Genomic DNA, 25621 nt, shown 5'->3' with positions numbered 1-25621 from the left:
GACATTCCACCCAAACTGTCACACACCACATATGCTGAAAATGCATATGAAAGCTGGGTGTGCAGGAGCGGAGAGGCCCCTGGTGGAATTTACGTTCCACCTTGTCAGCCCTGGCAAAGCGGCAAAGCTGGCGTCACAGAGGCCTTGTTCCACCGAGGATCATGGCTCTGTTCAACCTCCACACAGCAGCCCTCTTTCAGGAACTGGATCCATAACCTTTAAGGGGCAGAGGAGGCCAGCCAGAGTGAGGAGAGACAACGACATCCTTACACGTCCATTTATTAAACAAGAGTTCCTTCATGACGATTTAATACAATAGTTATTAACGATTAGTGTTGAGAAAATTATTTTCCTCTACATACAAAAATACAGATTTGCACACTATGAAAAAGATCAAGACAAGTACCATGAAAAATTGGTCCTTCAAATGAAAGGGGGAAAACTGAGGGCAATGTGAGGCTTTGCCTGCTGTCGGGGACAAATCAATAGCAGCAAAGCTTTGGGGCCCCAACCCACTCCAGACATACAGACTTGAACCCGAGAGCCAGGCCAGCCAGGGGGCACCCACCCAGGGCTTCCGTAGCTGAAAAACCAAACACATAAACCTAAGTTTGCCCAATGGGCATTGCCTCAGAAAGCCCACAGTTGTGTCTTTAAACTGCCAGAATGAAAGAGACTTAACAAGTAAAATGTGATAGTTGTTAATATTGCCCCCCAAAAGTGCCACCAGGTGAAGTACCACGGATAAATCATATTGGAAAGTTACTACTTAGCCATCTGGCTTGACTTCCTTGGTTATCAAATAATTACATATTCTGACCCTTCAGAAGGACATCAAAAGCTACGATTTTATGTTTCAATCCATCTGTACCTTCATTTGCAATGGCTCAGCTAGTTTATTCAAGGGTTTTGGGACCAGCCATAACTCACGCCCTGCAGGAAGGAGAGGCGAAAGGAGCTGCTAAAGAGTATATGTCTGTGTCTTGGTGTCATCTAGCTCCTCACAGCAAGCAGCCTGTTTTGTTCAGGCCTGAAGCCTGGAATATGCCACCAAGCCTAGCCAGAGCATCCACAACGAACCAATACGAGATCCGAGTGGAAGGTGAGAGCTCCGGAGCCGGCTGAGGTCCCCCGGGAAGCTTCCCACTCTGTAGTGGCAGGAAGGCCGCGCCTCTGCAGGACGCCTGCACTGATCCTGGAAGGGGCCCGGGCCGGAGAATACACCTGGGCTCAGTTCACCAGCCCAAACCACAGGGGAAGGAGCCAGACGCCGGCCTTTCACCATTTTACACCCAAAGACAGGTCAGGGCTCTGATGCTACTCTTTTGTTTGTAAAATATGGAACCACTTTCTTTGTACTGTTTGAGGTGAGCAGTGGCTCCAAACTGAGCAAGTGGTTAAAAAATGCCAATGCAATTATACTGACTTATAATTATTTCACAGAAATATACTCTTACTCTCAGACTATTTAAATAAGCAGGAACAAGATGTGGGAGAAGCAGCAGCAGAGAGGAAAGAGGAATAGCCAGGGAATTTTTTTGTTGTTTTTTTCTTCTTTAAAATACATACGAAGTGTAAAGAGAAAATGGCCAAAACCTCAAAACTACCATTGTTGAAAACAATATTAAAAGGACACAATCTAAAATCATGCTACAAAAATAGTGTTATCTGGCTTAACTAAATGTACATCTTTTTTTCCAATTCCATGATTGACAAGAGTGCTTATGCGACGCATGGAAGGCACCAGAGGTGAAGTGATTATTTGCCTTAAAATATACAAAGACAGAATTGCCTACTTTGAAAAAAAAATAGTCATATTTGTAAATAAATATGTTTCTGCCATGGGTTCCTGAACCCCTACAAATTTCAACATATACAAATAGTTTCAATTCCTAGCATTCTCTTAGAGGGAACCATGTCAAACAAAATCAAGTTAGGAAAAGCACTGATTTTATCCAAGTAGGTCAATTTGAGGCAAGATTCAAAAACTCATTTTAAAATGGGTTACAGAGTGAAAGAGTTGGGAGCAGGCAGCCCCCTTTGGGCCTGGGCCAGCCTACAAGTCCATCCCAGGTGTCCTGCCCTCGCATCTGCCAGCCCTCGAGCCAGCCAGGTCTCTCTTCAAACCCTGAGTATTTGCCTTCCTCACTTCTGCAAAGAGGGGAACAGAGTCTTGAAACTTGCAAAATCGACTCTGGAAAAAGCAGGCAAGCAAAGCAGGGCCTGTGGGGGGAAGCAGCGTGAGTCAGGCCTCACCCTGGTGCAAGGGCACCAAGTCTCCCTCCTCTCCCCTCGTCTCCTCACCATCCCTTCGCGTGACTGACTTTCCTGATAAAAATGGGGTACTTCCTACTGGGTGTCTGCACTGTCATCCTAAGGCAACTCAAGACATGATAGTTTTAGACTATGATCAAATCTCACACAAACCATTATCAGAATCTTGTTTCACACCATCTCTCTTTTCAGGAACAGTTAGGAAAAGAAACTCTGGCCTGGCCCTAAATCCCATTAGCAAAGCTGACTAAGGTGGTCTGAGATATGTTCTTACTCCTAAACTTAAACTTCAAAAGTTTCGATAGCTCCCTGGGGTCCAAGCCAAAGGCTCCCTGGCCTTTCTGTATTATGCATCCCAAAGAAAACACGCCACCCCAGGTGTCTAGATAGCAGTCACCTGAATTAAAGCCTCAGCATAAAAAAACATAGACAACAAACTTACCCTATGAAATAGATACACCATTCAAGGACCCATCATCTAAACTTTTCTAGGCAAGCTGCCAGTGATTCAAACTCAGCGGGCTTGTGGGTGATTTTTTCCCTTACTGTTATGTTTGTGAATAGGAAAAACTAGAAAGGAAAAAAAAAATCCCAAAGGTTGAAAAACTGTATTCAAATGGAAAAAGAATATATCCCAGACAAAAGAAGAGAATATAACAGGAGCTATTCCGCTTCAAGCTGAAGAGTGTACAAATGCTACTCACTCACATGAAGAAGAATTAAACAGAACATTCACTTTCAGAAGAACATTCTTCTAGATGTAATAGATATTGAAGGTATTTTCTCTCACAGTTTCTAAATAAAAGAAACATAAAAGGTCAAATATTTTAAATTACTTTCTCGACCAGACAGTTCTTGTGATTTGAATGACATCTGCTGAGAAGAGAAGAAACACAAGATTCTATAAAGCGCCAGGGAAGTTTACAAAGCTGAAAGCTGAGGGAGTCAGGCCTGCGTCCTGTCTGAGATGGCAGCCAAGCCAGCTTCAGAGTCACCTGCTGGACCCACATGTTCCTGAGCCAGATGCCAGGAGCTCACCCATAGCACGGGGAAGACCTGTCCCCAGCATCCCACTCTTGCCCTCAGGCTGACGGTGGAACATGAGACAGCTTTCAAAGACAAGAGGACAGGAAGGCAGTTAACCAAGTACACGTTTCCAAGACAGCCTGAGCTGTCTAGTGCTGATGGAAGACAGGCGGGGTGTTCAGGCCACCGCTTCCTCCCTCATCTCCCAGACCTGACTGTGTGTGGACCTCACCAGCCTACCAAGCTGTTGGGCCTGGACATGGGTGCTGATAAAATAAGACAAACCTGAAAAAAACCCTGGATTCTGCAACTTCACTGGGAACTAACAAGGCACCTGGAGACCTCACAAGCTAATGGCAGTCCCTGGAGCAGGAAGCAACTTGTTATTCTGCTCAAGAGAATCCACCAGTAGCTCTTGGCCTAGAAACTTTTTTCCCCTTTCTGATACCTGTTTAACATCATTATTTCTCTGTAAACAAGATCTGGAGAAGATGACAGTCAGGCAGTGGCACAAAGACTTCATGATTGCTTTGTTTTGAACACAGATGAGACAATGGGAACCCTTAAATCATCACTGCCTTGCAGAATCACTAAATTGGTCAGGCGTCTCCACGCTCTATTCATCTCCTAGGTGTTAAGACCAACCCACAGAAAATCTGGCGATTTACCTTGCCAGAGAGGGATTAGACCTCAGTCCACCTCTTCGAGCACATGGATAGGTGAGGTTTTCTCATGTGAATCTACAGGAAAACACATCTGGGCCACACGCAGGACATGACACACACTAGGGTTGTTCAGGGCTCATTCACTGCAAGCAAGAATTCATATACATGAGTGCACAAAGGTGTTGGAGCTTGGTCTCCTCAGGCTTAACCCAATGCTGACTCACTAGGACAGCTTCCAAGAACCACAGATGAAACTGCAAACTTGAAGAGAGTCAAAATGTTTTCAACTGAGTCACGAAGCTCTCCCAGAAGCACCCGACATAGGGTGGAGGTCAGACACATTCCGTGGCTGCCCACAGGCGTGAGCCTTCCCGCCAGGGGACAGTAACAGGACCCAAAGGGCTGCGGGTGCCACCGACTTCCCAGGGCCAAGCCCTCAGAGCTGGGCTGGCCTTGCCCATGCTGGCTTTAGCTCACGTTGCCAAGGAAGATGTGTATTGGGGCTGTGCAGGGTGCCACATTCTTGCTTTTTCTGTAGACAAAAGTCACCTCCCTCGGATGGCTGTTCACTTCAAATCGAACTTATCTGACGAGATTTTAATCTGTAACTGCATCTGCTCTTCCCAGCTTTATGTGGGGCCAGCAAGTATCTTCAGCCTTTCATGACTGCAATCCCTCTTTAAGGCAGGGAAAGCGTATTTCCCTCCCCTGCCTCCAGCAGTGTGAAGGAAGGATATCAAAGAGAATCAGAGGGAAAAAATACCAAATCCACCCAATCAGTGCCAAAATAAACTTTCTCTGAGGACGTCAGTGTTTGCATCCATCTAAAACCACCAGAGGTTCCACCAAATGCTTGAGGGTTTCAGCTGTACAGTGTCCAGGAACAAATCCAAATGCACATAGCAACTGCAGTTTCTTCAAGTTTTGCTTGAAATGTGAAAACCTATATCAACCCACCAGAACAGTGAGAAAAATTAAGGTCACTCAGCCTTCAAATGCCCCAAACCAAACTGATATTGGTCCCTATTGAAACTATTAAATGCAAAAACACTTCCTTCAATTTGCCAAGAGGTCATTTTAAGGCCCCCAGATATAGATTGTCTTCTGTTTGCACAGAGGCAATATAAGAAAAATATAGGCATCTTCACGTTCACCGTGGACAACCCTATTCCCTCCAGAACTTTCGTCACCACATGGTCTATACATGATGAAATGTGCAACCACACATTACATCAACTAGAAAGTGTCCATGGCACCATTTCCGGTCCTAGTGGGAGTTAATTAAATACAAGGAGAACATTTACAAAACCACGGGGGAGCCTCATGGCACAAAGGATATTAAATAGTTACAGGGACATAAATAATTCTGAAGAGTCTATCACGAAGATGCAAATTGACTCGTAAGTCACTCTGTGGCGTGGCATCCTTTTTGGTCATTCATCTGCATTTAGTTTCAGTGACTTCGGAACTATTTCTTGCAGCTGACAACATATCCTCGGGAGGCCGACCACCTGCTCCCACTTTCACCAGATGATCAAGTGGTTTTACTGAAGTGACCTGGAAAACTTGGGCAACAAGCCCACCTGAATGGTGTTGTTTTTAATCCCACTTCAAAGGTGGCCTTTTTTGGGGGCCAAGTAACAAGATTCCCAGTAAGAGATTTCTGATAAAGCTCAGGGTGGTCCTTCCAAGTGGGCCCCATTTAATGCAAGGCTGAGCCTCTGTGGCCCTATTTTAAAAGGACTCTTAAAGGGAGATAAGCCCAGTTTTGACTTTGCAAACACACTCAACAGACCTGCCAGGCAGCACACCCAGCTGTGAGCCGGCCTGGCTGCCCTCTCTGTGGGACCAGAGGGGAGACAGTTGTTAACAGGCTAGCAGGGTCAGCCCGAGACAGACATGGTGCTCAGCCACATAGCCTGGGCCACTGCTCCGAACTCAGATTGTACTCAAGGTGTTGGTGCAGGGAGCTAACCCCCAGCTCCGACCCCCAGCCCAGCAGTGTTGCCTGATCAACACTGTGAGATCAGATGCTATCCTTTCCCGGGGAATGAGATGCCACATGTGCATAAGGGGACGCTTTCTCACAAAGACCCCCGCCGCCCCCTCAGAGTTATTTATTACGCAGTACACTGCTAAAGCTGTCAACATTTGCCAGCACTTGATCTTGGGGATTTCTCCACATTACTGCAAAATCTTCCTACCACAGTAAGTGCTTTTTGGTGAGGGCTAAACACAAAATGTTAGAGCTAGAGTGAGGTTTGTAAACATTAAAAACAGTTCAAAGAGTGAAAACCTGGCAAACTAAACCAACTTTTTTCCATAAAAGATATAATTAATCTCTAATTAAAAAAAAAAAAAACTACTGCATCATGGGGACTCACTGAACTCATTCACCACACACAATAATCTTCACTTTATCAATAATCAATCAGAAACCTTAAGCAGCTAGGATTTTTCACCCCAACAACTCCCAAGAATGATGTCTGTAGTTATGACACTGAGGCGCCCAAAGCAACAGTTAGTGCCTTTTGAAACATGGGTGGAAGGGTGTGTTCTGGTGCAAATTCAAGTATTTTCAAATCCTAGACGAATCTGCTCAGAATCACATTAGAACTCTTTGCAGGCATTTAGAAAATTAGCACACAACCCTAAAATAGAGGAGGGTGTGTGTGTGTGTGCGCGCGTGCGCATGTGCATGCTGTTTTTTAACACAACCACATACCTCCCACCTGCAGTCCATGAAGCCAGCAAATGGGCAAGTGCTTTGGCTGGTGGAATAGGCTTGTTTCTTTCATGGCTTTTACCTGAGAAGGTAAAATGACTGAAAATCTGCAGTTCAGCCTCAAAGTACTTAGGGTAGGCAGGAAACTGGAAAACAAGATGGTCCCCATATTCCTGGAGAAGAATCTGGGGTTCAGGAAGCTGATTCATTTGAGGAAGAATCAAGTGATTTCTCATCAGAGTAGGAAACAAAAGGTAACCCTCCCATGAGTCACAGGTCCCTGGGAGCCATCCTAATAGGACATCAGCTTTCCCCAACCCTGTGGCCTTTGGGCTGGTGCTGGCTGCCTGGGGGCCCTGGCATGGAAGACGAGGAGTGGGTTGGATCCTGGCAGCCAGACTCAACACTGACTTGGAGCAGGTGGTGCCTAAGGCTGCCTGAGAACCACTGCCGACTGACCGTTCCAATGCTGTCCCTTCATTCCTTCATATTTCCCCCCCTTTTAGCAGCCCCATTTAATCCAAAGTCATCTTGTTACAAATACACATGACAGGGTGGCTCAGAGTCAAAGGAAGCCTGTGCTTCAGGGCAGGTAAGACCACAAGTGGACCTGGGCAGTGACACTGGCTGCTCCACAGCCCCAAACACCAAGGAACATGGGCCTCCTGACTCCACCGCGGACCCGCCCACTGGGCCACTCGGGAAACCCTTTCCCAAAATGAACTTTTACCAAAGAGGACAAAATTCAACTGAATCACATGGAAATCTGACACAACAAGGGAAAGAAAACTTGACTGAGAGACGGGCACAAGGACGGGAGGGAGGAGGATCCAGGCAGGTCCTCACGTGTCCAGGCGCTGGATCTCAGGGCGACTGTCCACGTCCCTGGACTCTGTGCGGGCTCGGATGTAGTCATTGGTGCTCTGCTGGCGGACGCTGACTCTCCATTTCTGCACTGCCAGGAATGTGTTCACTGCATATGCTGCAGTCGCCAAGAAGCCAAATATCTAAAACACACCAGCACAGTTAGTCCTCGGGCACGTGGCCTAGCCCCCCAAGGCTTCCGTGGTGACCCAAGCCACGTGCAGCCCCTTCCTGCTCTGCCAACTGACCACTACAACCCTGTGCCTTCATTCTTTGATCTCTTTCCCCTCTCAGCAGCCCTATTTAATCTAAAGTCTTGTTTCAAATACATATGACAGGGTGGCTCAGAGTCAAAGGAAAGCCTGTGCTCAGCCCTGCTGGATGTGTGGCTGTCACACCACGGCTGAGTCTCTAGTCATGTGACACACAGAAAATCTTGCCTGACCTAAAGACAGCCTAAGGTTTCCTTTGAAGTATCGTGGACCTATAAGAAAAAAAAATCACAGAAGTACCTCTTTTACTGCACCTTCAGGGCCTCTGGTCCCAGATGAGAAAATACAGTGCAGACAAAATGTAACGTAGACAGAAAATCAGGGTTTTGCATGTGGGTCCCAAATCAAGCCACAGGGCCAAACGTTCCACATCACAGCCCCCATCCCACACCTGCCTCTCACTGGGCAGCTCCAAGGAAGCAGCTCCAGAGTGAGAAGCACAGAGTTTTAATTATTAAGACTGACAAATCTCCTGAGTGGTACCTGAGAGAACAGCTAGTTTAATCATTTATAAACCTTTTAATCCCCCCATTACAAAAAGGATACCTGTTCCTCATAAACTGAGAGCAATACAGAAATGCAGGGCATGCAGAGGGAAAGTCCTACATTATCTGGTCCCCACCCGCCATGGCATTTCCACCTTGAAATGTCATGTGACTGCTAAACGGCATCATGACTGCATTCAAGAACCCTCCCCTCCCTTCCCCAGGCAGGCAAGGCTCTTTCTTTTTTTTCTTTTTCTTTTTTTCTTTTGAGACAGAGGCTCGCTCAGTCGCCCAGGCTGGAGTTCAGTGGCGTGATCTCAGCTCACTGCAAGCTCCGCCTGCCGGGTTCACGCCATTCTCCTGCCTCAGCCTCCTGAGTATCTGGGACTACAGGCACCTGCCACCACACCTAGCTAATTTTTTTGTATTTTTGATAGAGACGGGGTTTCACCGTGGTCTCGATCTCCTGACCTCATGATCCGCCCGCCTCAGCCTTCCAAAGTGCTGGGATTATAGGCGTGAGCCACCATGCCCGGCCAGGTAAGGCTCTTAAACAACATCACTGACAATCATCAAGGACTGTGTTGGAAATGAACCAAAGCAGGGGTTCTTGAACTTGAGTATGCATCTGTATCATCCAGAGGGTTCATTCAAATACATTTCTGACTCAGTAGCTCTGGAGTGGAGCCTAAGGATGTCTAACAGATGCTGAGATTGCTGTTCTGGGGCCCATACTTTGAGAACCACAGCACTGAAGGGACTGGGACCCCCACTGGCCCAGTAACATCATCTTTAGCAAAGAAAAAGCCATAGGAGGGGGAGCAGGACAAATGCCAGGGACAGGCGAGCAGGTCACAGGAGGTCCCCAGATCAGCCTGCTTTAACCATTTGAGTTTGCTTACCACGGCAGCAATTTCTGCTCCGGCTCTGTGATTTAAAGTAGCCAGTACGATTGAAGCAATAAAGAAAAGGAAAGTGCTGAGTCCAGTGTTGACCAAATCCTAGAGAGAGAGAGACAAAATAAAACAAATGAGAAGAACCATTCCATCTTTGCTCTAAAAGCAACTGAAGAACTTTCAAAATAAGACCTACAATACCCAACCTCCCTGGTGGCTCCATATTTCAGTCTCAATGTCACAGGGTTACTGGTCACACAAAAGAAGGCAAAGTTTATGACACTACTTGATAAATCACCACCACAAAATCTTCATTTTCACCAACCCCACTACCCTTTCTGAAGAAATACTAACCAAAATTGATAACAGTAATTATCATTTAGAGGTCTGGTGCCATCCTTTAAAAACCACACTTAAATCATCTTGCTATGGACAAAGCTCTCCAGGGGTCCAAATGTACTAAAACTGGTGAAATCCCTCCAGCATTCCCCACACTCACATGTGACATTCAAAACAAACTTTCACACATAGAAAGCACACAGCCAGACCTCACGCTCTTTCTCAAGCAGTCTTTCAAGCCTCTATGTCACTAAAGCCTGGAGAATTTTCTCCTAAGCTTCTTGCACAGCACACATCCACCGTTTCACAGATTTAACTCCTGTCTTATTTGTAGAAGGGAACATAGCACGGTAATGAAAGGTCACAGCCTAAGCAGGGTCCAAACCACCCATATGACTTTGGACAAGTTACTTTGTTTCTGTGCTTTACCTGAGAATGTACCCCATTCCTCCCAGAGTTGTTGAAGGAATTAAATGGAACTATACAGGTAAAGAGCCCAGCATGGTGCCTGGCCCACAGCTACGGTTGCTTACACATTTACTGTCACTTCTATTATTACCACTTTGGCCTGAGGCCCCCAGTAGCCTGGGTCATAACAGAGTACCTCTAAAACCTCTATAGGAAAAAAAAATTCAAGAAAAAGCCCAAACTGCCTGAGTGCCAGGCTGATTACACTATAAACACCTGATGGGTCCTCTGGTCTGGCCTGGCTCCAAGGTCGATTTCCTCTTTTTGAAGATGTAAAGATGGCTGGTGTGGTGGCTCACACCTGTAATCCCAGCAGTTTGGGAGGCTGAGGTGGATGGATCACTTGAGGTCAGGTGTTCGAGACCAGCCTGGTCAACATGGTGAAACCCCATCTCTACTAAAAATACAAAAATTAGCTGGGCATGGTGGTGCACACCTGTAATCCCAGCTACTTGGGCAACTGAAGCATGAGAATCACTTGAACCCGGGAGGTAGAGGTTGCAGTGAGTTAAGATTGCGCCACTGCACTCCAGCCCGGGTGACAGAGCAAGACTCTGTCTCAATAAAATAATAAAATAAGATGTAAAGAGACAATGCTGGCATCGTAACAGTGCTTAGCCTTGCAGCAGACACCCAACCTGCTCCTGGCTCACGGAAAGCTCCGCTCAGATACATCTGCCAGCAGGATGGGTTTCAGCTACGACCTGCGTAAGCCAGGGCAAATTTTTCACAAATTCAAACCAGAAAGCATTTAGTTACACTCAGCTCTGGTAAGATGCTATAGGGGTAAAAAGAGAATATAGAATATACTTCCCAAAGCAAAGACTATTCAGAAACAAGGGGAAAATATAATACACTGTGAGGTCAAACATCAAATAAAACAGTATCGACATTAACAGTGACTTTTTAAAAATAGAGATGCAGCAAAGGGCTAGAAAACAAACAGGCCAGGCGCGGTGGCTCATGCCTGTAATCCCAGCACTTTGGGAGGCCGAGGCGGGCGGATCAGCTGAGGTTGGGAGTTCGAGACCAGCCTGACCAACACGGAAAAACCCCGTCTCTACTAAAAATACAAAATTAGCCGGGTGTGGTGGCACATGCCTGTAATCCCAGCTACTCAGGAGGCTGAGGCAGGAGAATTGCTGGAACCCGGGAGGTGGAGGTTGCCGTGAGCTGAGACTGCACCATTGCACTCCAGCCTAGGCAACAAGAGCGAAACTCCGTCTCAAAAAAAAAAAAAAGAAAGAAAGAAAAAGAAAAGAGAAAACAGTCAAAAATGTTAAAGTTGTAGGAGTATCCATAGTTTTAAATTTGTGTTAGCAATGATCATTAACAATAGTGAATGGAGAATGAGATGATGAATGGGATCAGCGAATACAGGGAAAAAAATTTCAAAAAGCCTATTTTAAAAAGATACAAAATAATCTTCCAATATGATCTGAGGCTAGGGACCAGATTAAACCAGGGGAAAAAAATGCCAGCAACTGCCAATAAGAGCATAACATATCTGCCTCCTCAAATCCCACTGAATTATATTTAAATACTGAAGCACTTGCTTAAAAGATGAATCTAAATATAATTGAGCTTCTAGGACTGTGCTGTCCAATAGGGCAAACACTAGCCATGTGTGACTAAAGTTAAACTAATTCATATAAGATAAAAAATTCCACTCTTCAATCACACTAGCCACAATTCAAGTGCTCGGTAGCCACATGTGACAAGTGGCTGCCTCAAGGGCAGAGCAAATCAGAAAACATTTCAATTATCAGAGCAGCTGCTATGGCACCACATTGCCCTGAGACCAATGACTAGGTCACAGAGATGGGGAAAGAAGGACATGTGAAACACTACCATGAGGGTGCACACAGTCAACTCAACTGCAGGACCCTCTACAGGATAAATGACCCAGTTTTTCTAACAAGTCAACAGAATAAAAAGAAAAAGGGGGGCCAGGTATGGTGACTCACGCCTATAATCCCAGCACTTTGGGAGGCCGAGGTGGGAGGATCACCTGAGGTCAGGAGATAGAGACCAGCCTGGCAAACATGGTAAAACCCTGTCTCTACTAAAAATACAAAAATTAGCTGGACCCCATCTCTACTAAAAATACAAAATTAGCCGTGGCCAGGTGTGGTGGCTCACACCTGTAATCCCAGCACTTTGGGAGGCTGAGGTGGGTGGACTGCCCGAACTCCTGAGCTCAGGAGTTCGAGACCACCCTAGGCAACACAGCAAAACCCCATCTCTACTAAAACACAAAAAATTAGCCAGGCACAGTGGCATGCACCTGTAGTCCCAGTTACTCGGCAGGCTGGGGCAAGAGAATCGCTGGAGGCCAAGAGGCGGAGGTTGCAATGAGCCAAGATCTCGCCACTGCACTCCTCTGAGCAACAGAGAGAGACTCTGTCTCAACAACAACAACAAAAGCGCAGGGCTGGGGGAATGGAGCTGTTTGCGGGGACCTTGTGTGCATCAAGATTTGAACAAAACAAATGTTGGCCGGGCGCAGTAGCTCACGCCTGTAATCCCAGCATTTTGGGAGGCCGAGGTGGGCGGATCACGAGGTCAGGAGATTGAGACCATCCTGGCTAACATGGTGAAACCCTATCTCTACCAAAAAATACAACAAAAATTAACCAGGCCTGGTGGTGTGCACCTGTAGTCCCAGCTACTGGGGAAGCTAAGGCAGGAAAATGACGTAAACCCGGGAGACGGAGCTTGTAGTTTGCCGAGATCGCGCCACTGCACTCCAGCCTGGGCGACAGAGCAAGGCTCTGTTTCAAAAACAAATAAAAAAAAAGTAAAAAGACATTGTGGGCCAGGCCCGGTGGCTCAAGCCTGTAATCCCAGCACTTTGGGAGGCCGAGACGGGCAGATCATGAGGTCAGGAGATCGAGACCATCCTGGCTAACATGGTGAAACCCCGTCTCTACTAAAAAATACAAAAAACTAGCCGGGCGAGGTGGTGGGTGGCTGTAGTCCCACCTACTCGGGAGGCTGAGGCAGGAGAATGGCATAAACCCAGGAGGTGGAGCTTGCAGTGAGCTGAGATCCGGCCACTGCACTCCAGCCTGGGTGACAAAGCAAGACTCTGTCTCAAAAAAAAAAAAAAAAAAAAGACATTGTGAGACAAAGGGGAAATCTGAATATGAACTGGATATTAAATAAAATTAAATATTGCTAATTCTATTGAGTATGACAATGGAATAGTGCCATTTGAAACACCGTGCTGTATTTTAAAAAGAAAGGTAGTGAGGAAACAAATGACAATGTTAAGCAACTATTGAACAAATACTTTTAAAAATGTGTATTCCTACCTAACACCTTAAAGCAAAATAAATCAAAGAGAATAAAAATTACGTTTAAAAAGCAAAACCACAAAAGTATGTGTGTGTGTTTAAATAACCCTGGTCAAGAAGAACTTTCTAAGCATTATACCAAATGTAGAAACCTGCACGTATAATCTTGACAAATATTAAACCTTAAATAACCATTTGACAAAATGGTCAATATTGGCCAGGCACAGTGGCTCACGTCTGTAATCCCAGCACTGTGGGTGGCTGAGGCAGATGGACCACTTGAGGTCAGGAGTTTGAGACCACCCTGGCCAACATGGTGAACCGCTGTCTCTACTAAAAACACAAAAAATTAGCTGGACGTGGTGGTGGGTGCCTGCAGTGCCAGCTACTCAGGAGGCTGAGTCAGGAGAATTGCTGGATTCTGGGAGGCAGAGGATGCAATGAGCAAAACTGCACCCCTGCACTCCAGCCTGGGTGACAGAGCAAGACTCTGTCTCAAAAAAAAAAAAAATTTGGCCGGGCGCAGTGTCTCATGTCTATAATCCTAACACTTTGGGAGGCTGAGGCAGGCAGATCACCTGAAGTCAGGAGTTCAAGACAAAACTGGCCAACATGGTGAAATCCCATCTCTACTAAAATACAAAAATTAGCCAGGCGTGATGGCAGGTGCCTGTAATCCCAGCTACTCGAGAGGCCGAGGCAGGAGAATTGCTTGAACCCGGGAGACGGTGGTTGCAATGAGCCAAGATCGCGCCACTGCACTCCAGCCTGGGTGGCTGAGTGACACTCCGTCTCAAAAACCAAAAAACCAAAAAAAAAAAAAGTTCAGTATCTTTAATTTATAAATAGCTCTTGCAAATTAATGAGAAAAAGTAACAAAGTGAGAAAAGGACATACATAAGCAATTTGAAAAAGAATACTACTGGGTAATAAGCAGGAACAAATATTCAAATATACTTATAGCCAAAGAAATGAAAATTAAATTGGCAATCATATACTACTATTCACCTGTGGGACTAGCAGACTATACACCTGGGGTAAGCGTGTGTGTTGGAGACAGTGAGAAGACCAACAAGAAGGGCTTCAATGACACAACTTCCTGGAAAACCACTGCCAATAGGTATCAAGGGTTTTAAAGAGGTTCATGTCATTTTCCTATGAATCCTACAGTTGGAAATCCATCTTAAATATCATAGTGGGGGCTGGGAGTGGTGGCTCATGCCTGTAATCCCAGCACTTTGGGAGGCCGAGGCAGGCGAATCACCTGAGATCAGGAATTCTAGACCAGCCTGGCCAACATGGCGAGACCACGTCTCTACTAAACAAATACAAAAATTAGCTGGGTGTGGTGGCACATGCCTGTAACCCAGTTACTCGGGAGGCTGAGGCAGAGGAAACACTTGAACCTGGGAAACAAAGGTTGCAGTGAGCTGAGATCGCGCCACTGCACTCCAGCCTGAGAGACAGAGCGAGACTCCGTCTCGGAAAAAAAAAAAAATCATACTGGGGGCCAGGCACGGTGGCTCCTGCCTGTAATCCCAATATTTGGGAGGCTGAAGTGGGTGGATTGTTTGCGCTCAGGAGTTCGAGACCAGCCTGGGAAACACGGCAAAACCCTGTCTCTACAAAAAATTCAAAAAAATTAGCCAGGCATGGTAGTGCATTCCTGTAGTCCCAGCTACTTGGAAGGCTGAGGTGGGAGGATTGCTTGAGCCCAGGAGGTCGAGGCTGCAGTGAACGAAGACCTCGCCTCTGCACTGCAGCCTGGGGGACAGGATGAGACTCTGTCTCCAAAAAAGTAAATAAATAAATGATATAAGGCAAAAAGGTCTAAGTATAAGGAAGCACGCAAAGTGCTCAATAGGGGAGTTGTTCAATAAAATGGGATTTCCATAATGGAACACTATGCAGTCATTAAATATAATGATGTTGTTGTATATTTAACATGGAAGGTACAATAATTTAAATGAAAATGCATGACTTTAATGGTTCTATTTTTCTGCACTCACATATCACAACACAATGCATATGCGAAAAACAGCCTAGAGAGAACAGTTTAGGATTCATACTCAAGTGTTTTAAGTGGTTACCCTTCAGTGGGTCATATCGCGTATTTTTAAACAGCTTTATTGAGATATAATTCACATACCATAACATACACCCAATTAAAGTATACAATTCAATCACAATGTAATTTTAGAACGTTTTTAGCACTCCAAAAACAGCCTCGTACACATTAGCAGTTATTCTTCATTCCTCCCCCAACCCTAGGCAACCACCAATCTGCTTTCTGTCTCTATGGATTTGCCTATTCTGGACATTTGTGTGTGTGTGTGTGTGTGTGTGCGTGCGCGCGCACGTGCACGCGTGTGTGTGAACTCTGCCACAAATATACAAATATTCTGGACATTTCATACAAATAGAATGATATAACATGTCTTTCATGCCTGGCCTCTTCCATTTAGTATAATGGTTCTAAGGTTTATTCATGTTGTAGCATGTATCAGTACTCATTCCTTTTTATTACTGAATAATAGTCCATTGTATAGATACACCACATGTTATTTATCCTTCATCAGTTGATGCACATTTATTTCTACTTTTTGGTTATTACAGATAATGTAGCTGTGAACCTACAAGCTTCTGTGTGGACAAGTTTTCATTTCTCTTCAGTCATCAGATGATTTTTTTTAAATTACCTATTATCTTCTAGTTTTTGGGGGTTTGTTTTTTGTTTTGTTTTGTTTTGTTTACAATAAGCACTTATTATTCACACAATTTGAAAGGCTCAATACTGGAATACTGCAAATCTTAGTCAGCATCAAGCACTTGAGTTCCTGGGCCATGAAACAAATCAAGGCTGAACTGATAACAGATGAAATATTTGTACACAGAATCAGCCTGGGGCTGTCACTGCAATCCTGGTTGGCCCTCAAACCAATGTGCTGTGTGGCTGGCTCTAGCCTCTGTCCTACACATCCAGGAGACAAGAACGTTTGCAAGCACTCGGCCCACGCTTTGCACTCACTTGTACTTGAACGGCCCCAGGATCAAAGGGATAATTATAATGTTGATGACAGTAGCAGCTACTATCTATGGAGTCACTGTGCCAATCACATCACTCCCAGTGAATTCTAAATTATGATCCAAAATGAACAAGTTTTGTTCTACTTTCATAGATGAGGAAACTGGGTCCCAGAAAGAATGAGTGTGCTACAATGAAAAATATTTAATCAAATCCTTAATCTCGTGAGTGATATGAGCGTCTTTTGTTATTCATAATGAGTCCCTTTCAATCATACCCAAGTTTACGCTAATGAAGTGACTTTTGTGGGAATAGGGTGGTAGACAGCTTCAGGATAAGGGCAGGTCGCCAGAAAAGCCAGCCAGGTGATTAGAGAGTGGGAATTTTCAGCCCCATCCCCTGGACCTCCAGGGAAGTTAGAGGAGCTGGACATTGAGTTCAATCACCAAATGGCCAATCAGTCATGCCTACCTAGTGAAATCTCCAGAAAAAATATCTAAACGATGGGGTCTGGGGAGCTTCTGAGTGGAGCTCATTCTGACTCCATAAGGACGGAGGCTCCTGCATCTGACGACCTCACCCTATGGATCTCTCCCATGTGGCTGTTCCTGAGTTGTATCCTTTAAAACATATCAGTGATTGTTTAAGTAAAGCACCTTCCTGAGTCCTGTGAGTCACTGCAGAAAATGACTGAACCTGAGGAGGGGCGGTGGAAACCATCGAATCTGTACTCAGCCAGACAGAAGTGCCTCTGCGCCCCTTCTGCAGCTGGTGTCTAAAGTGGGGCCATCTTGTGGGACTGGGCCCTCACCTGTGGGATCTGTGCTAACCCTGAGAGTTAGTGTCAGAATTGAATGGAACTGTTGAATATCCAGTCAGAGTCAAAGAATTACAGAACAGCTTGGTGTGGAAAATGTATTTGGTATCAGAAAAAAAAAAAACACAAGGGCTCAGGGCTCAGCCAGTGGACCCTACGGGTGATTGCCAACTGTTCTCAACCCACCACAGCACCCGGCCTAGGTTCTGAGATAGAGGCCTAAGAGGTCTCCTGGGCCACAGATCCCACTAAGAAAAGGTGACCAAAGCGGCAGAAGAAAAACAGGACAGTGTAGGGGGTCAGGATGAGAGATGAGAGAGTATGGCAGGAGGGACAGAGTGCCCCATAGCAGACACTGCCAGGACGTTGGGTAGGGTGAGAACCCAAGAGCAACCAGAGGATCCAGGAACACGGAGGCCCCATCCCAGGCTCCTGACCAGGGGACTTTCAATGCCGCCGGACTGGAGTGGGCTGAAGATGAACTGGGCAAGACCACCACATAGTCAGGATGGTGGACTGGGGGAAGGGGCAGGAGGTGTGTTTGGCTGGAAAATACACATGGGAAGCTTCTGGGGTGTTGACAATCTCCTATTTGTTGACCCAGGTGGTGACTGTATATTAAACTCCATATTTACTTTCATAATTTTTTCAGAATTTGACAATAAGAGATTAGAAAAGAGAGATTAGGAGAGGGGGAAGTAGAGAAGGCAGGTGCAGAGCTCCTCTTCAGGGAAGTCTGGCTGAGCTGGCCCTGGGCTCTAGGGCCAGTTGAGTAGGAGCCACTGGCAGGCTTTTGGGATGGGGGAGGATCAGACATGCCTTTTAGATAGCACCACATCCCAGAAGGGAAGGGGAGGAAAGGAGGAGCCCTGTGGCACTAATCAAAGTAAACAGGGGTGGAATATGTGAGTGTGTGAGCTCCTAGGACACAGAGCAAAACAAATATCACCAGGCGTGGCGGCTCACGCCTGCAATCCCAGCACTTTGGGAGGCTGAGGCGGGCAGATCACCTGAGGTTGGGAGTCCAAGACCAGTCTGACCAACATGGAGAAACCCCCTCTCTACTAAAAATACAAAAAAATTAGCTGGTCATGGTGGTGCATGCCTGTAATCCCAGCTACTCGGGAGGCTGAGGCAGGAGAATCATTTGAACCAAGAAGGTGGAGGTTGTGGTGAGCCAAGATTGCACCATTGCACTCCAGCCTGGGCAACAAGAGCAAAACTCCATCTCAAAAAATAAAAAAGTATATATATATATACTTTTTTGAGATATATATATATCAAAGAACAAGTCCCACAATCCATCCAAAAAAGAAAACACAACCCAAACCAAAAACTTGACATTAACAGAATCTTTCAAATTCCATCAAATTATGCTTGCAGAAAATTATGCATTGTCCTCCTTATTTATCATTTCTCATCCATATTTATGTCAACCTGGGCTCCGGGAATGACCTGTGTTTTTAAATCCATACCAATCATACCCTATTTTAACCATCAGGCTGGCTCTGCTGGAGACAAAAATACTCCCAATACTCCCACCACCTTGTTATAGAAACACAACACAGCCAAGGCTAACCCTTCTGCAGTGAGTTGATGAGCTAAGATGGGCCCTGAGGAGCTCACTTTTTCACCCCTCTCAGAGAACATTGGACACGAGCTGCCTTTAATAGGTACCATCTTGGCTGGACGCGGTGGCTCACACCTGTGACTTCAGCACTTTGGGAGGCCGAGGTGGGCAGATCACCTAAGGTCAGGAGTTGGAGACCAGCCTGGCCAATGTGGCGAAACCTCGTCTCTACTGAAAATACAAAAATTAGCTGGGCATGGTGGTGCACGCCTGTAATCCCAGCTACTCAGCAGGCTGAGACAGGAGAATCACTTGAACCCAGGAGGCAAAGGTTGCAGTGAGCCGAGATCACGCCATTGCACTCCAGCCTAGGCGACAGAGCAAGACTCCATCTCAAAAAAAAAAAAAAGGTACCATCTCCTCAAGTTCATGTAATATATATGGCCTTTTGTTGGGCAAACACACAGCTTTTATCTGCTCCAAAAGAGTAGAAAGCCTGGAATGGATCCCAACGAACAGGATGGTATTCTCAAGTGATCACATCACCACCCAGCCACAGGCCCAATCTTAACCTTTCCAGCAGCTGCTTCTTTGTCAAATAGGTCCTCCCGCAGGATTTCACAGCCCAGTCCCTTACTCAACAAGTATTTATTGACAGGCTTCAGGAACACCAGGCAAGTAGGATAGCAATGAACAAGATGCTGACCTTGACCCTGACCCTGCACCCATGGTATGAGCATTTTAACTGCGGGAGGTTTGCAAAGTTCTCTTAAACTGTCTACTACATGCTCTGTAAGCATTTTCTTATGGATAACATAAACCTCATTTTAAAAATAGTTGAGACATTACAACCTGTCACAAAAACTCAGACAAAATGCTTCTAGTTATCTTGAGGTTTTAGAGCTTAAATTTAAAATACCACCACATTTTTCTCAGCTTTCGGTGCTAAGACAAAAAACAGCTAAGTTTTTAACTGACATCTACTTTTCTAGATCAGCAGCTCTCCTTTTTCCTCCTTTAGGAGTCTGTGCCAGGTAGGACAACCCAGAGAACACCTGTAAGGAGGACCTTCCCCACCCAGGGCACACCGGGAGAGCAGCCCTGCCAAGGAGATGGCAGCTCCAGCCTCCTCCTTGGGGCCCACACTTTGTCATGGGCCCAGCAGCAGCCACACACAGAGCCATGTGTGGCTTCTGTGTGGCTCCCGATCTCAGGGAAGGGTAGCTGGTCTGAGGCATTCTCCTCCTGCTTCCCCCTCAGCAGCTGAGGTTTCCATGGCATTTTCATCCCACAGGCACAGCAGGGTGAGGCAGCTGACGATGCTTACGTGGATTTCCCTGACTGACTCCCTTTAAGCTCTTGCACATGCTAATTTGCAAATAAATATCAAGAAAACCAAATGATATTAAAATCCCTTTCTCATTCAGCACAGTAAGGACACAGTCTAGGAAAGAGAGTCTAGGACTGACCAGCTCTGTGCTTCCTGTCTGATTAACAAGGGTGGCCAAACAGGGCTAAGAACCCAAACCATGGGGAGAAAAGGGCAGGTTTCCACTCAAGACTTTCTGATCAAACCACCAAACCCCCCAGGTCCTCCTAGCTGCTTTGAATTTAATAATATTCCTAGGCTCAAGTTGGGCACGTGGCTCACGCCTGTAATCCCAGCACTTTGGGAGGCTGAGGCGAATCCTGGCTAACACGGTGAAACCCTGTCTCTACTAAAAAAACACAAAAAAATTAGCCGGGCATGGTGGCAGGCACCTGTAGTCCCAGCTACTCGGGAGGCTGAGGTAGGAGAAAGGCGTGAACCTGGGAGGCGGAGCTTGCAGTGAGCCCGAGATCATGCCACTGCACTCCAACCTGGGCGACAAGAGTGACATTCCACCTCGAAAAAAAAAAAAAAATTCCTAGGCTATGTAAGTTATTGGCATTTTCATTCACATTTTCAATTCTTCCAGAATCAATATTTTTATAAATGGCTTTTAGGTGCAGTCTGAAAAATATGTAAATGTCTACACCGTATTATTTCCCATATTCTCCAAATATCAACATGACCAGTCTTCTCAGATGATCGCAAAACTGAAATGACATATTTAAAGTGGCCAAAATAATTGTTACGATGTTTTCCCCCATTAGTTAAGATTCAGCTTATTTTGTAGTTTTACTCAACCCAGTAAAGAAATTTAAAATTTCACAGTTGAATTAAAATGGAATATTTAAGGATCAAAATGAACTAGAACCAAACACAACCTAGAGAGATTCCAACTTTTCCTTGGAGCCAACCGGCACGTGATCCTTTCGTGGCCAGAGTGGCCACTTGTACTCACTGTCAGGTTCCAGTTGATCTGGGGGATCCTCATGTGCAGGTTGAGACTGAACATAATCAGCAAGACGCCAGTCACCACAAACGCACTGCAGCTCACAAACTCAAAAAAGTAGAGGCCTTCACACGGGGAGCACGCCATGATGGTCTCTATACAGATGAATGCAATCAGGGCCAAGATCTAGGAAGAAAATTGGAAACATATATGTATGTATATATTTAATATACATCTGTGGACATACGTACCTGCCATGCTTAAATAACACTGAACAACAACAATATACTGCCCCAATATACTGGGGACAGCATTGTAACTGTCGGAAATCAGACCTGCTTCAATTCTTACACAAAGAATAGGTGCAGGGGTCTTAATGAAAGGATCAAATTACTAATGTAAACAGTGAAGGCCCACCACATACACTAAAATCAATCTGGTGTGATGTGGCCCGCGGGTGTAAACTGCTGGCCCTTGGGAGGAAGCAGAAACATCTCTACGATGTTTCTAGGTCTTCCCCTGCCACCAATAAGTAAGTGGGTATTGCCTATGTGTGTTTCTAATTCATGGTCTCCACCACAATTATCCCAAACACTGCAAGAGCAGAATTCTGATGGTACCCAACTTAGGTCATCTGCAGTTACCTTGGTGGCTCCTGCTAAAGTTACACAGGTTAACTGAGACTCCTGACAGCTTTAAAATGATGACTGATATAATCTCCTCTTCCCCCAATTAGGCAGGAACAAGAGGCCCACCTCATTAATTCATATGGTTTTTAAAAATATATTTTTTGAACTTGATCACAAGAAGATGGCAGCTTATTAAAAAAACATTAAGAAATCTACCAATAATAGAATAAATTTCTAGGCTGGGCACTGTGGCTCACGCCTGTAATCCCAGTACTTTGGGAGGCCAAGGTGGGTGGATCACCAGAGGTCGGGAGTTCGAGACCAGCCTGAACAACATGGAGAAACCCCATCTCTACTAAAAATACAAAATTCGCTGGGCATGGTGGCGGATGTCTGTAATCCCAGCTACTCGGGAGGCTGAGGCAGAAGAATCGCATGAACCTGGGAGGTGGAGGTTGCAGTGAGCTGAGATTGCGCCATTGCACTCCAGCCTGGGCAACAAGAATGAAATTCCGTCTCAAAAAAAGAAAAAAGAATAAATTTTTTTCTGAAGGACCAAAGTAACATTCTGGCAATATGTCCTAAGAGTTCACAGATCATAAAAATCAAACAGATATCGACAGAAATTACCAAGTGAACTTTTAAAAGAGGATTTCAGGAGAAGGAGGAGGCCCAAAGGCAGAGTTAATGGCCCTGTGATCAAAGAAAGGTTTCGAGCACCTAAAGCCAGATCAGTCTTGGGCTCCCGCTCCGCTCAGTTCAATAGCATCTGAAGCCTGTGCCGCTGCTTCCAGGCTGGCCTCCACTTCACAGGACAAGGAAGCAGAGGCAGGCAGCTCTGTGGTCCTCTAGAGACTTGTCCTTTAGAGCTTGTGAGAAATGTAGAATCTTTGCTTCCTCCCCTTGAACTACAGAATCAGAATCTGCTTTCTGATGAGATCTTCAGATCATTAAAATGCCAGCAGCATCCAAGGCACAGGCTGTTCTGGGGCCTTTCTCCACCTGCTGAAGTCCTACTGGTGCTTTCCAGTGCCCCACTTGATGCTGCCGCCACCTCCTCCCCATGTCTTCCCTGACTGCTTCTCCCTGCCAGACATCAGCTTATCCTACTCTCTACCAGGAAAGCTGGTTCGCCTGTGATTGCATTCTATCCTTACCATCTTGCAGCCTCTGCCTCCTGAGCTTTTAGGGGGCAGGGCAGTCCATCCCCATCTACTCCCAAGATACCAAGCACAGTAACTTGCACATAGCCAGCAGACGGGGGCTGAATGAGCCATTAGAAAACCCACATCTACAATTCCTGGCTGCCTGGTCAGTGTCTTCAGGTGAATGGAACAGTGGTTATGCCTTTCCCATTGTCAACTGTCTTCTACACAGAACCTCTTTCCTAACAATATGTGGTCTTTTCTAAGTCAACACATTAAAGATGCCAGTCTTCTTAGTCAAAGGATACAAAATTTCAGTTAGACAGAAAGAATAAGTTCAAGAGATCTATTGGACAATATGGTGACTTAGTCAACAACAATGTATTGCATTGTATTGTTAAGAGTAGATTTTAGATATAGTAAGAGTAAAGGCAAAAATTTCTGAACATAAAAGTTGTAGTATAGTTATTAAAAGTGTTTCTCCACCATGCGTGGTGGCTCACACCGGTAATCCCAGCAGTTTCGGAGGCAGAGGCAGGTGGATCACCTGAGGTCAGGAGTTCGAGACCAGTCTGATTAACATGGTGAAACCCCATCTCTACTAAAAATACAAAAATTAAGGCAGGCACGGTGGCTCAAGCCTGTAATCCCAGCACTTTGGGAGGCCGAGACGGGTGGATCACGAGGTCAGGAGATCGAGACCATCCTGGCTAACACGGTGAAACCCTGTCTCTACTAAAAAATACAAAAAACTAGCCTGTAGTCCCAGCTACTCAGGAGGCTGAGGCAGGAGAATGGCGTAAACCCGGGAGGCGGAGCTTGCAGTGAGCTGAGATCTGGCCACTGCACTCCAGCCTGGGCAACAGAGAGAGACTCCATCTCAAAAAAAAAAAAAAAAAAATACAAAAATTAGATGGACATGGTGGTGGGCGCCTGTAATCCTGGCTACTCGGGAGGCTGACGCAGGAAAATCGCTTGAAACCCGGGAGGCGGAGGTTGTGGTGAGCCAAGATCGTGCCACTGCACTCTAGCCTGGGCGACAGAGTGAGACTCCATCTCAAAAAAAACAAAAACAAAACAAACAAACAGAAAGAGTAGATTTTAAGTGTTCTCACCCCCCACCAAAAAAAAAAAAAAAAAGGTAAGTATGTGAGATAATGCACGTTACCTCGCTGGATTAAGCCATTCCACGTTGTATACACATTTAGAAACATCATGCTGTACACAGTAATATAGAAATTTTTACTTGTCAATAACACCAAAGATATGCGTCATTAAATATACACACTGTGCTTCTCCTAATGGCTCTTCTTAAAATTCTCTATGGCACCATAGACTTTAATTCTCCATCTGAATTACATGCCTAACTTGCAATCAATTCACAAAAGAAATAGTTCACATAAGGGAAACTCCTAAACTTTCTCCTTTTTTTCACCCCAGTAATCAGATCTAGTAATCCTGGGCAAGAAATAACATACTGTACTGATGAGTTACAAATGTTTCTGGTATGCTAACTTCAACCATATTTGTGTGGGGAGGTAACACCTACATTCTTAAATATTAACATAAAAATGGCTTCATGGATATGCAAATCTAATAGACCATTCGTTGTGGCAGTGAACAAAATGGACAAAAATTCCTGCTCTTAGCTAACAGTCTAATAAAGGAGGTTTTTTTTTTTTGAATTACATTTAAAAACAGAGTGAGTGAGACAGTGATAAGAACGAAGGAGAAAAATGGAAGCAGGAAAGCTGAACAAAGCATAGCTGGGGCAAAGGCGTTTGAAACTTTAGACACAGAGACCAGGAAGAGTGGCTCACGCCTGTAATCCCTTTGGGATTACAACACTTCAGGAGGTTGAGACGGGTGGATTGCTTGAGGCCAGGAGTTCCATACCAGCTTGGCCAACATGGCGAAATCCTATCTCTACTAAAAATACAAAAATTAGCTGGGCATGGTAGTACATGCCTGTAATCCCAGCACTTCAAAAGGCTGAGGCGGGTGGATAGCTTGAGGCCAGGAGTTCTAGACCAGCACGGCCAACATGACAAAACTTTGTCTCTACTAAAAATACAAAAATTAGTTGGACGTGGTGCTGTACACCTGTAATCCCAGCTACCAGGGAGGCTAATGCATGAGAATCTCTTGAACCTGGGAAGCGGAGGTTGCAGTAAGTGGCGACTGTGCCACTGCACTCCAGCTTGGGTGACAGAGTGAGACTCTGTCTAAAAGAAATTTAACATAAAACAAAATAAAGTTTAAGGCGGGCGCAGTGGCTCATGACTGTAATCCCAGCAATATGGGAGGCAGAGGCAGGTGGATCACACGAGGTCAGGAGTTCGAGATCAGCCTGGCCAACATGGTGAAACCACATCTCTACTAAAAATGCGAAAATTAGGTGGGCATGGTGGCACACGCCTGTAATCCCAGCTACTCAGGAGGCTGAAACAAGAGAACTGCTTGAGCCTGGGGGCAGAGGTTGCAGTGAGCTGAGATCGCACCACTGCACTGCACTCCAGCCTAGGCAATAGAGTGAGACTCTGCCTCAAAAAATAATACTAAAAATAAATAAAGTTTAGACAGAGTGTCCCTGGAGGGTGCTATTTGAGACAGCTGTCTGGAGAAAGAGCACTGGAGGCAGAAGGAGGAGTGAGGTGAGATCCCTGGGAAGGGGGTCAGGTGGCCCCTGGGGAGAATCACAGGAGGGATGTCAGACCCAAAGAGCCCTTGGGTGCAGTGACATCTGCGGCTCCCACTGTGAGTATGATGGAAGCACCAGAGTGGCAGGATCTCCTTTGGGTCGT

At 45.6% G+C, this 25621-nt stretch overlaps 1 protein-coding gene across 1 annotated transcript in view; it reads right to left on the bottom strand.

Annotated features, from left to right (window-relative positions):
• Nucleotides 1-263: 263 nt before the first annotated feature.
• CMTM4 (CKLF like MARVEL transmembrane domain containing 4) overlaps nucleotides 264-25621 on the bottom strand; it is an 86769-nt gene continuing 61411 nt past the window's right edge. Inside the window, exons 2-4 of the mRNA XM_009196598.4 lie at nucleotides 21053-21229; nucleotides 9214-9312; nucleotides 264-7697 (exon numbers count right to left, since the gene is read on the bottom strand). Coding sequence (XP_009194862.2) covers nucleotides 7533-7697; nucleotides 9214-9312; nucleotides 21053-21229 — 441 coding nt within the window. The 3' untranslated portion in view covers nucleotides 264-7532. The remainder of the gene's footprint in view (nucleotides 7698-9213; nucleotides 9313-21052; nucleotides 21230-25621) is intronic.

This window comes from Papio anubis, chromosome 18, assembly GCF_008728515.1.
Source record: "Papio anubis isolate 15944 chromosome 18, Panubis1.0, whole genome shotgun sequence".
In the NCBI taxonomy this organism is placed as follows: domain Eukaryota; kingdom Metazoa; phylum Chordata; class Mammalia; order Primates; family Cercopithecidae; genus Papio; species Papio anubis.
This window is presented reverse-complemented; position numbering and strand designations above follow the sequence as displayed.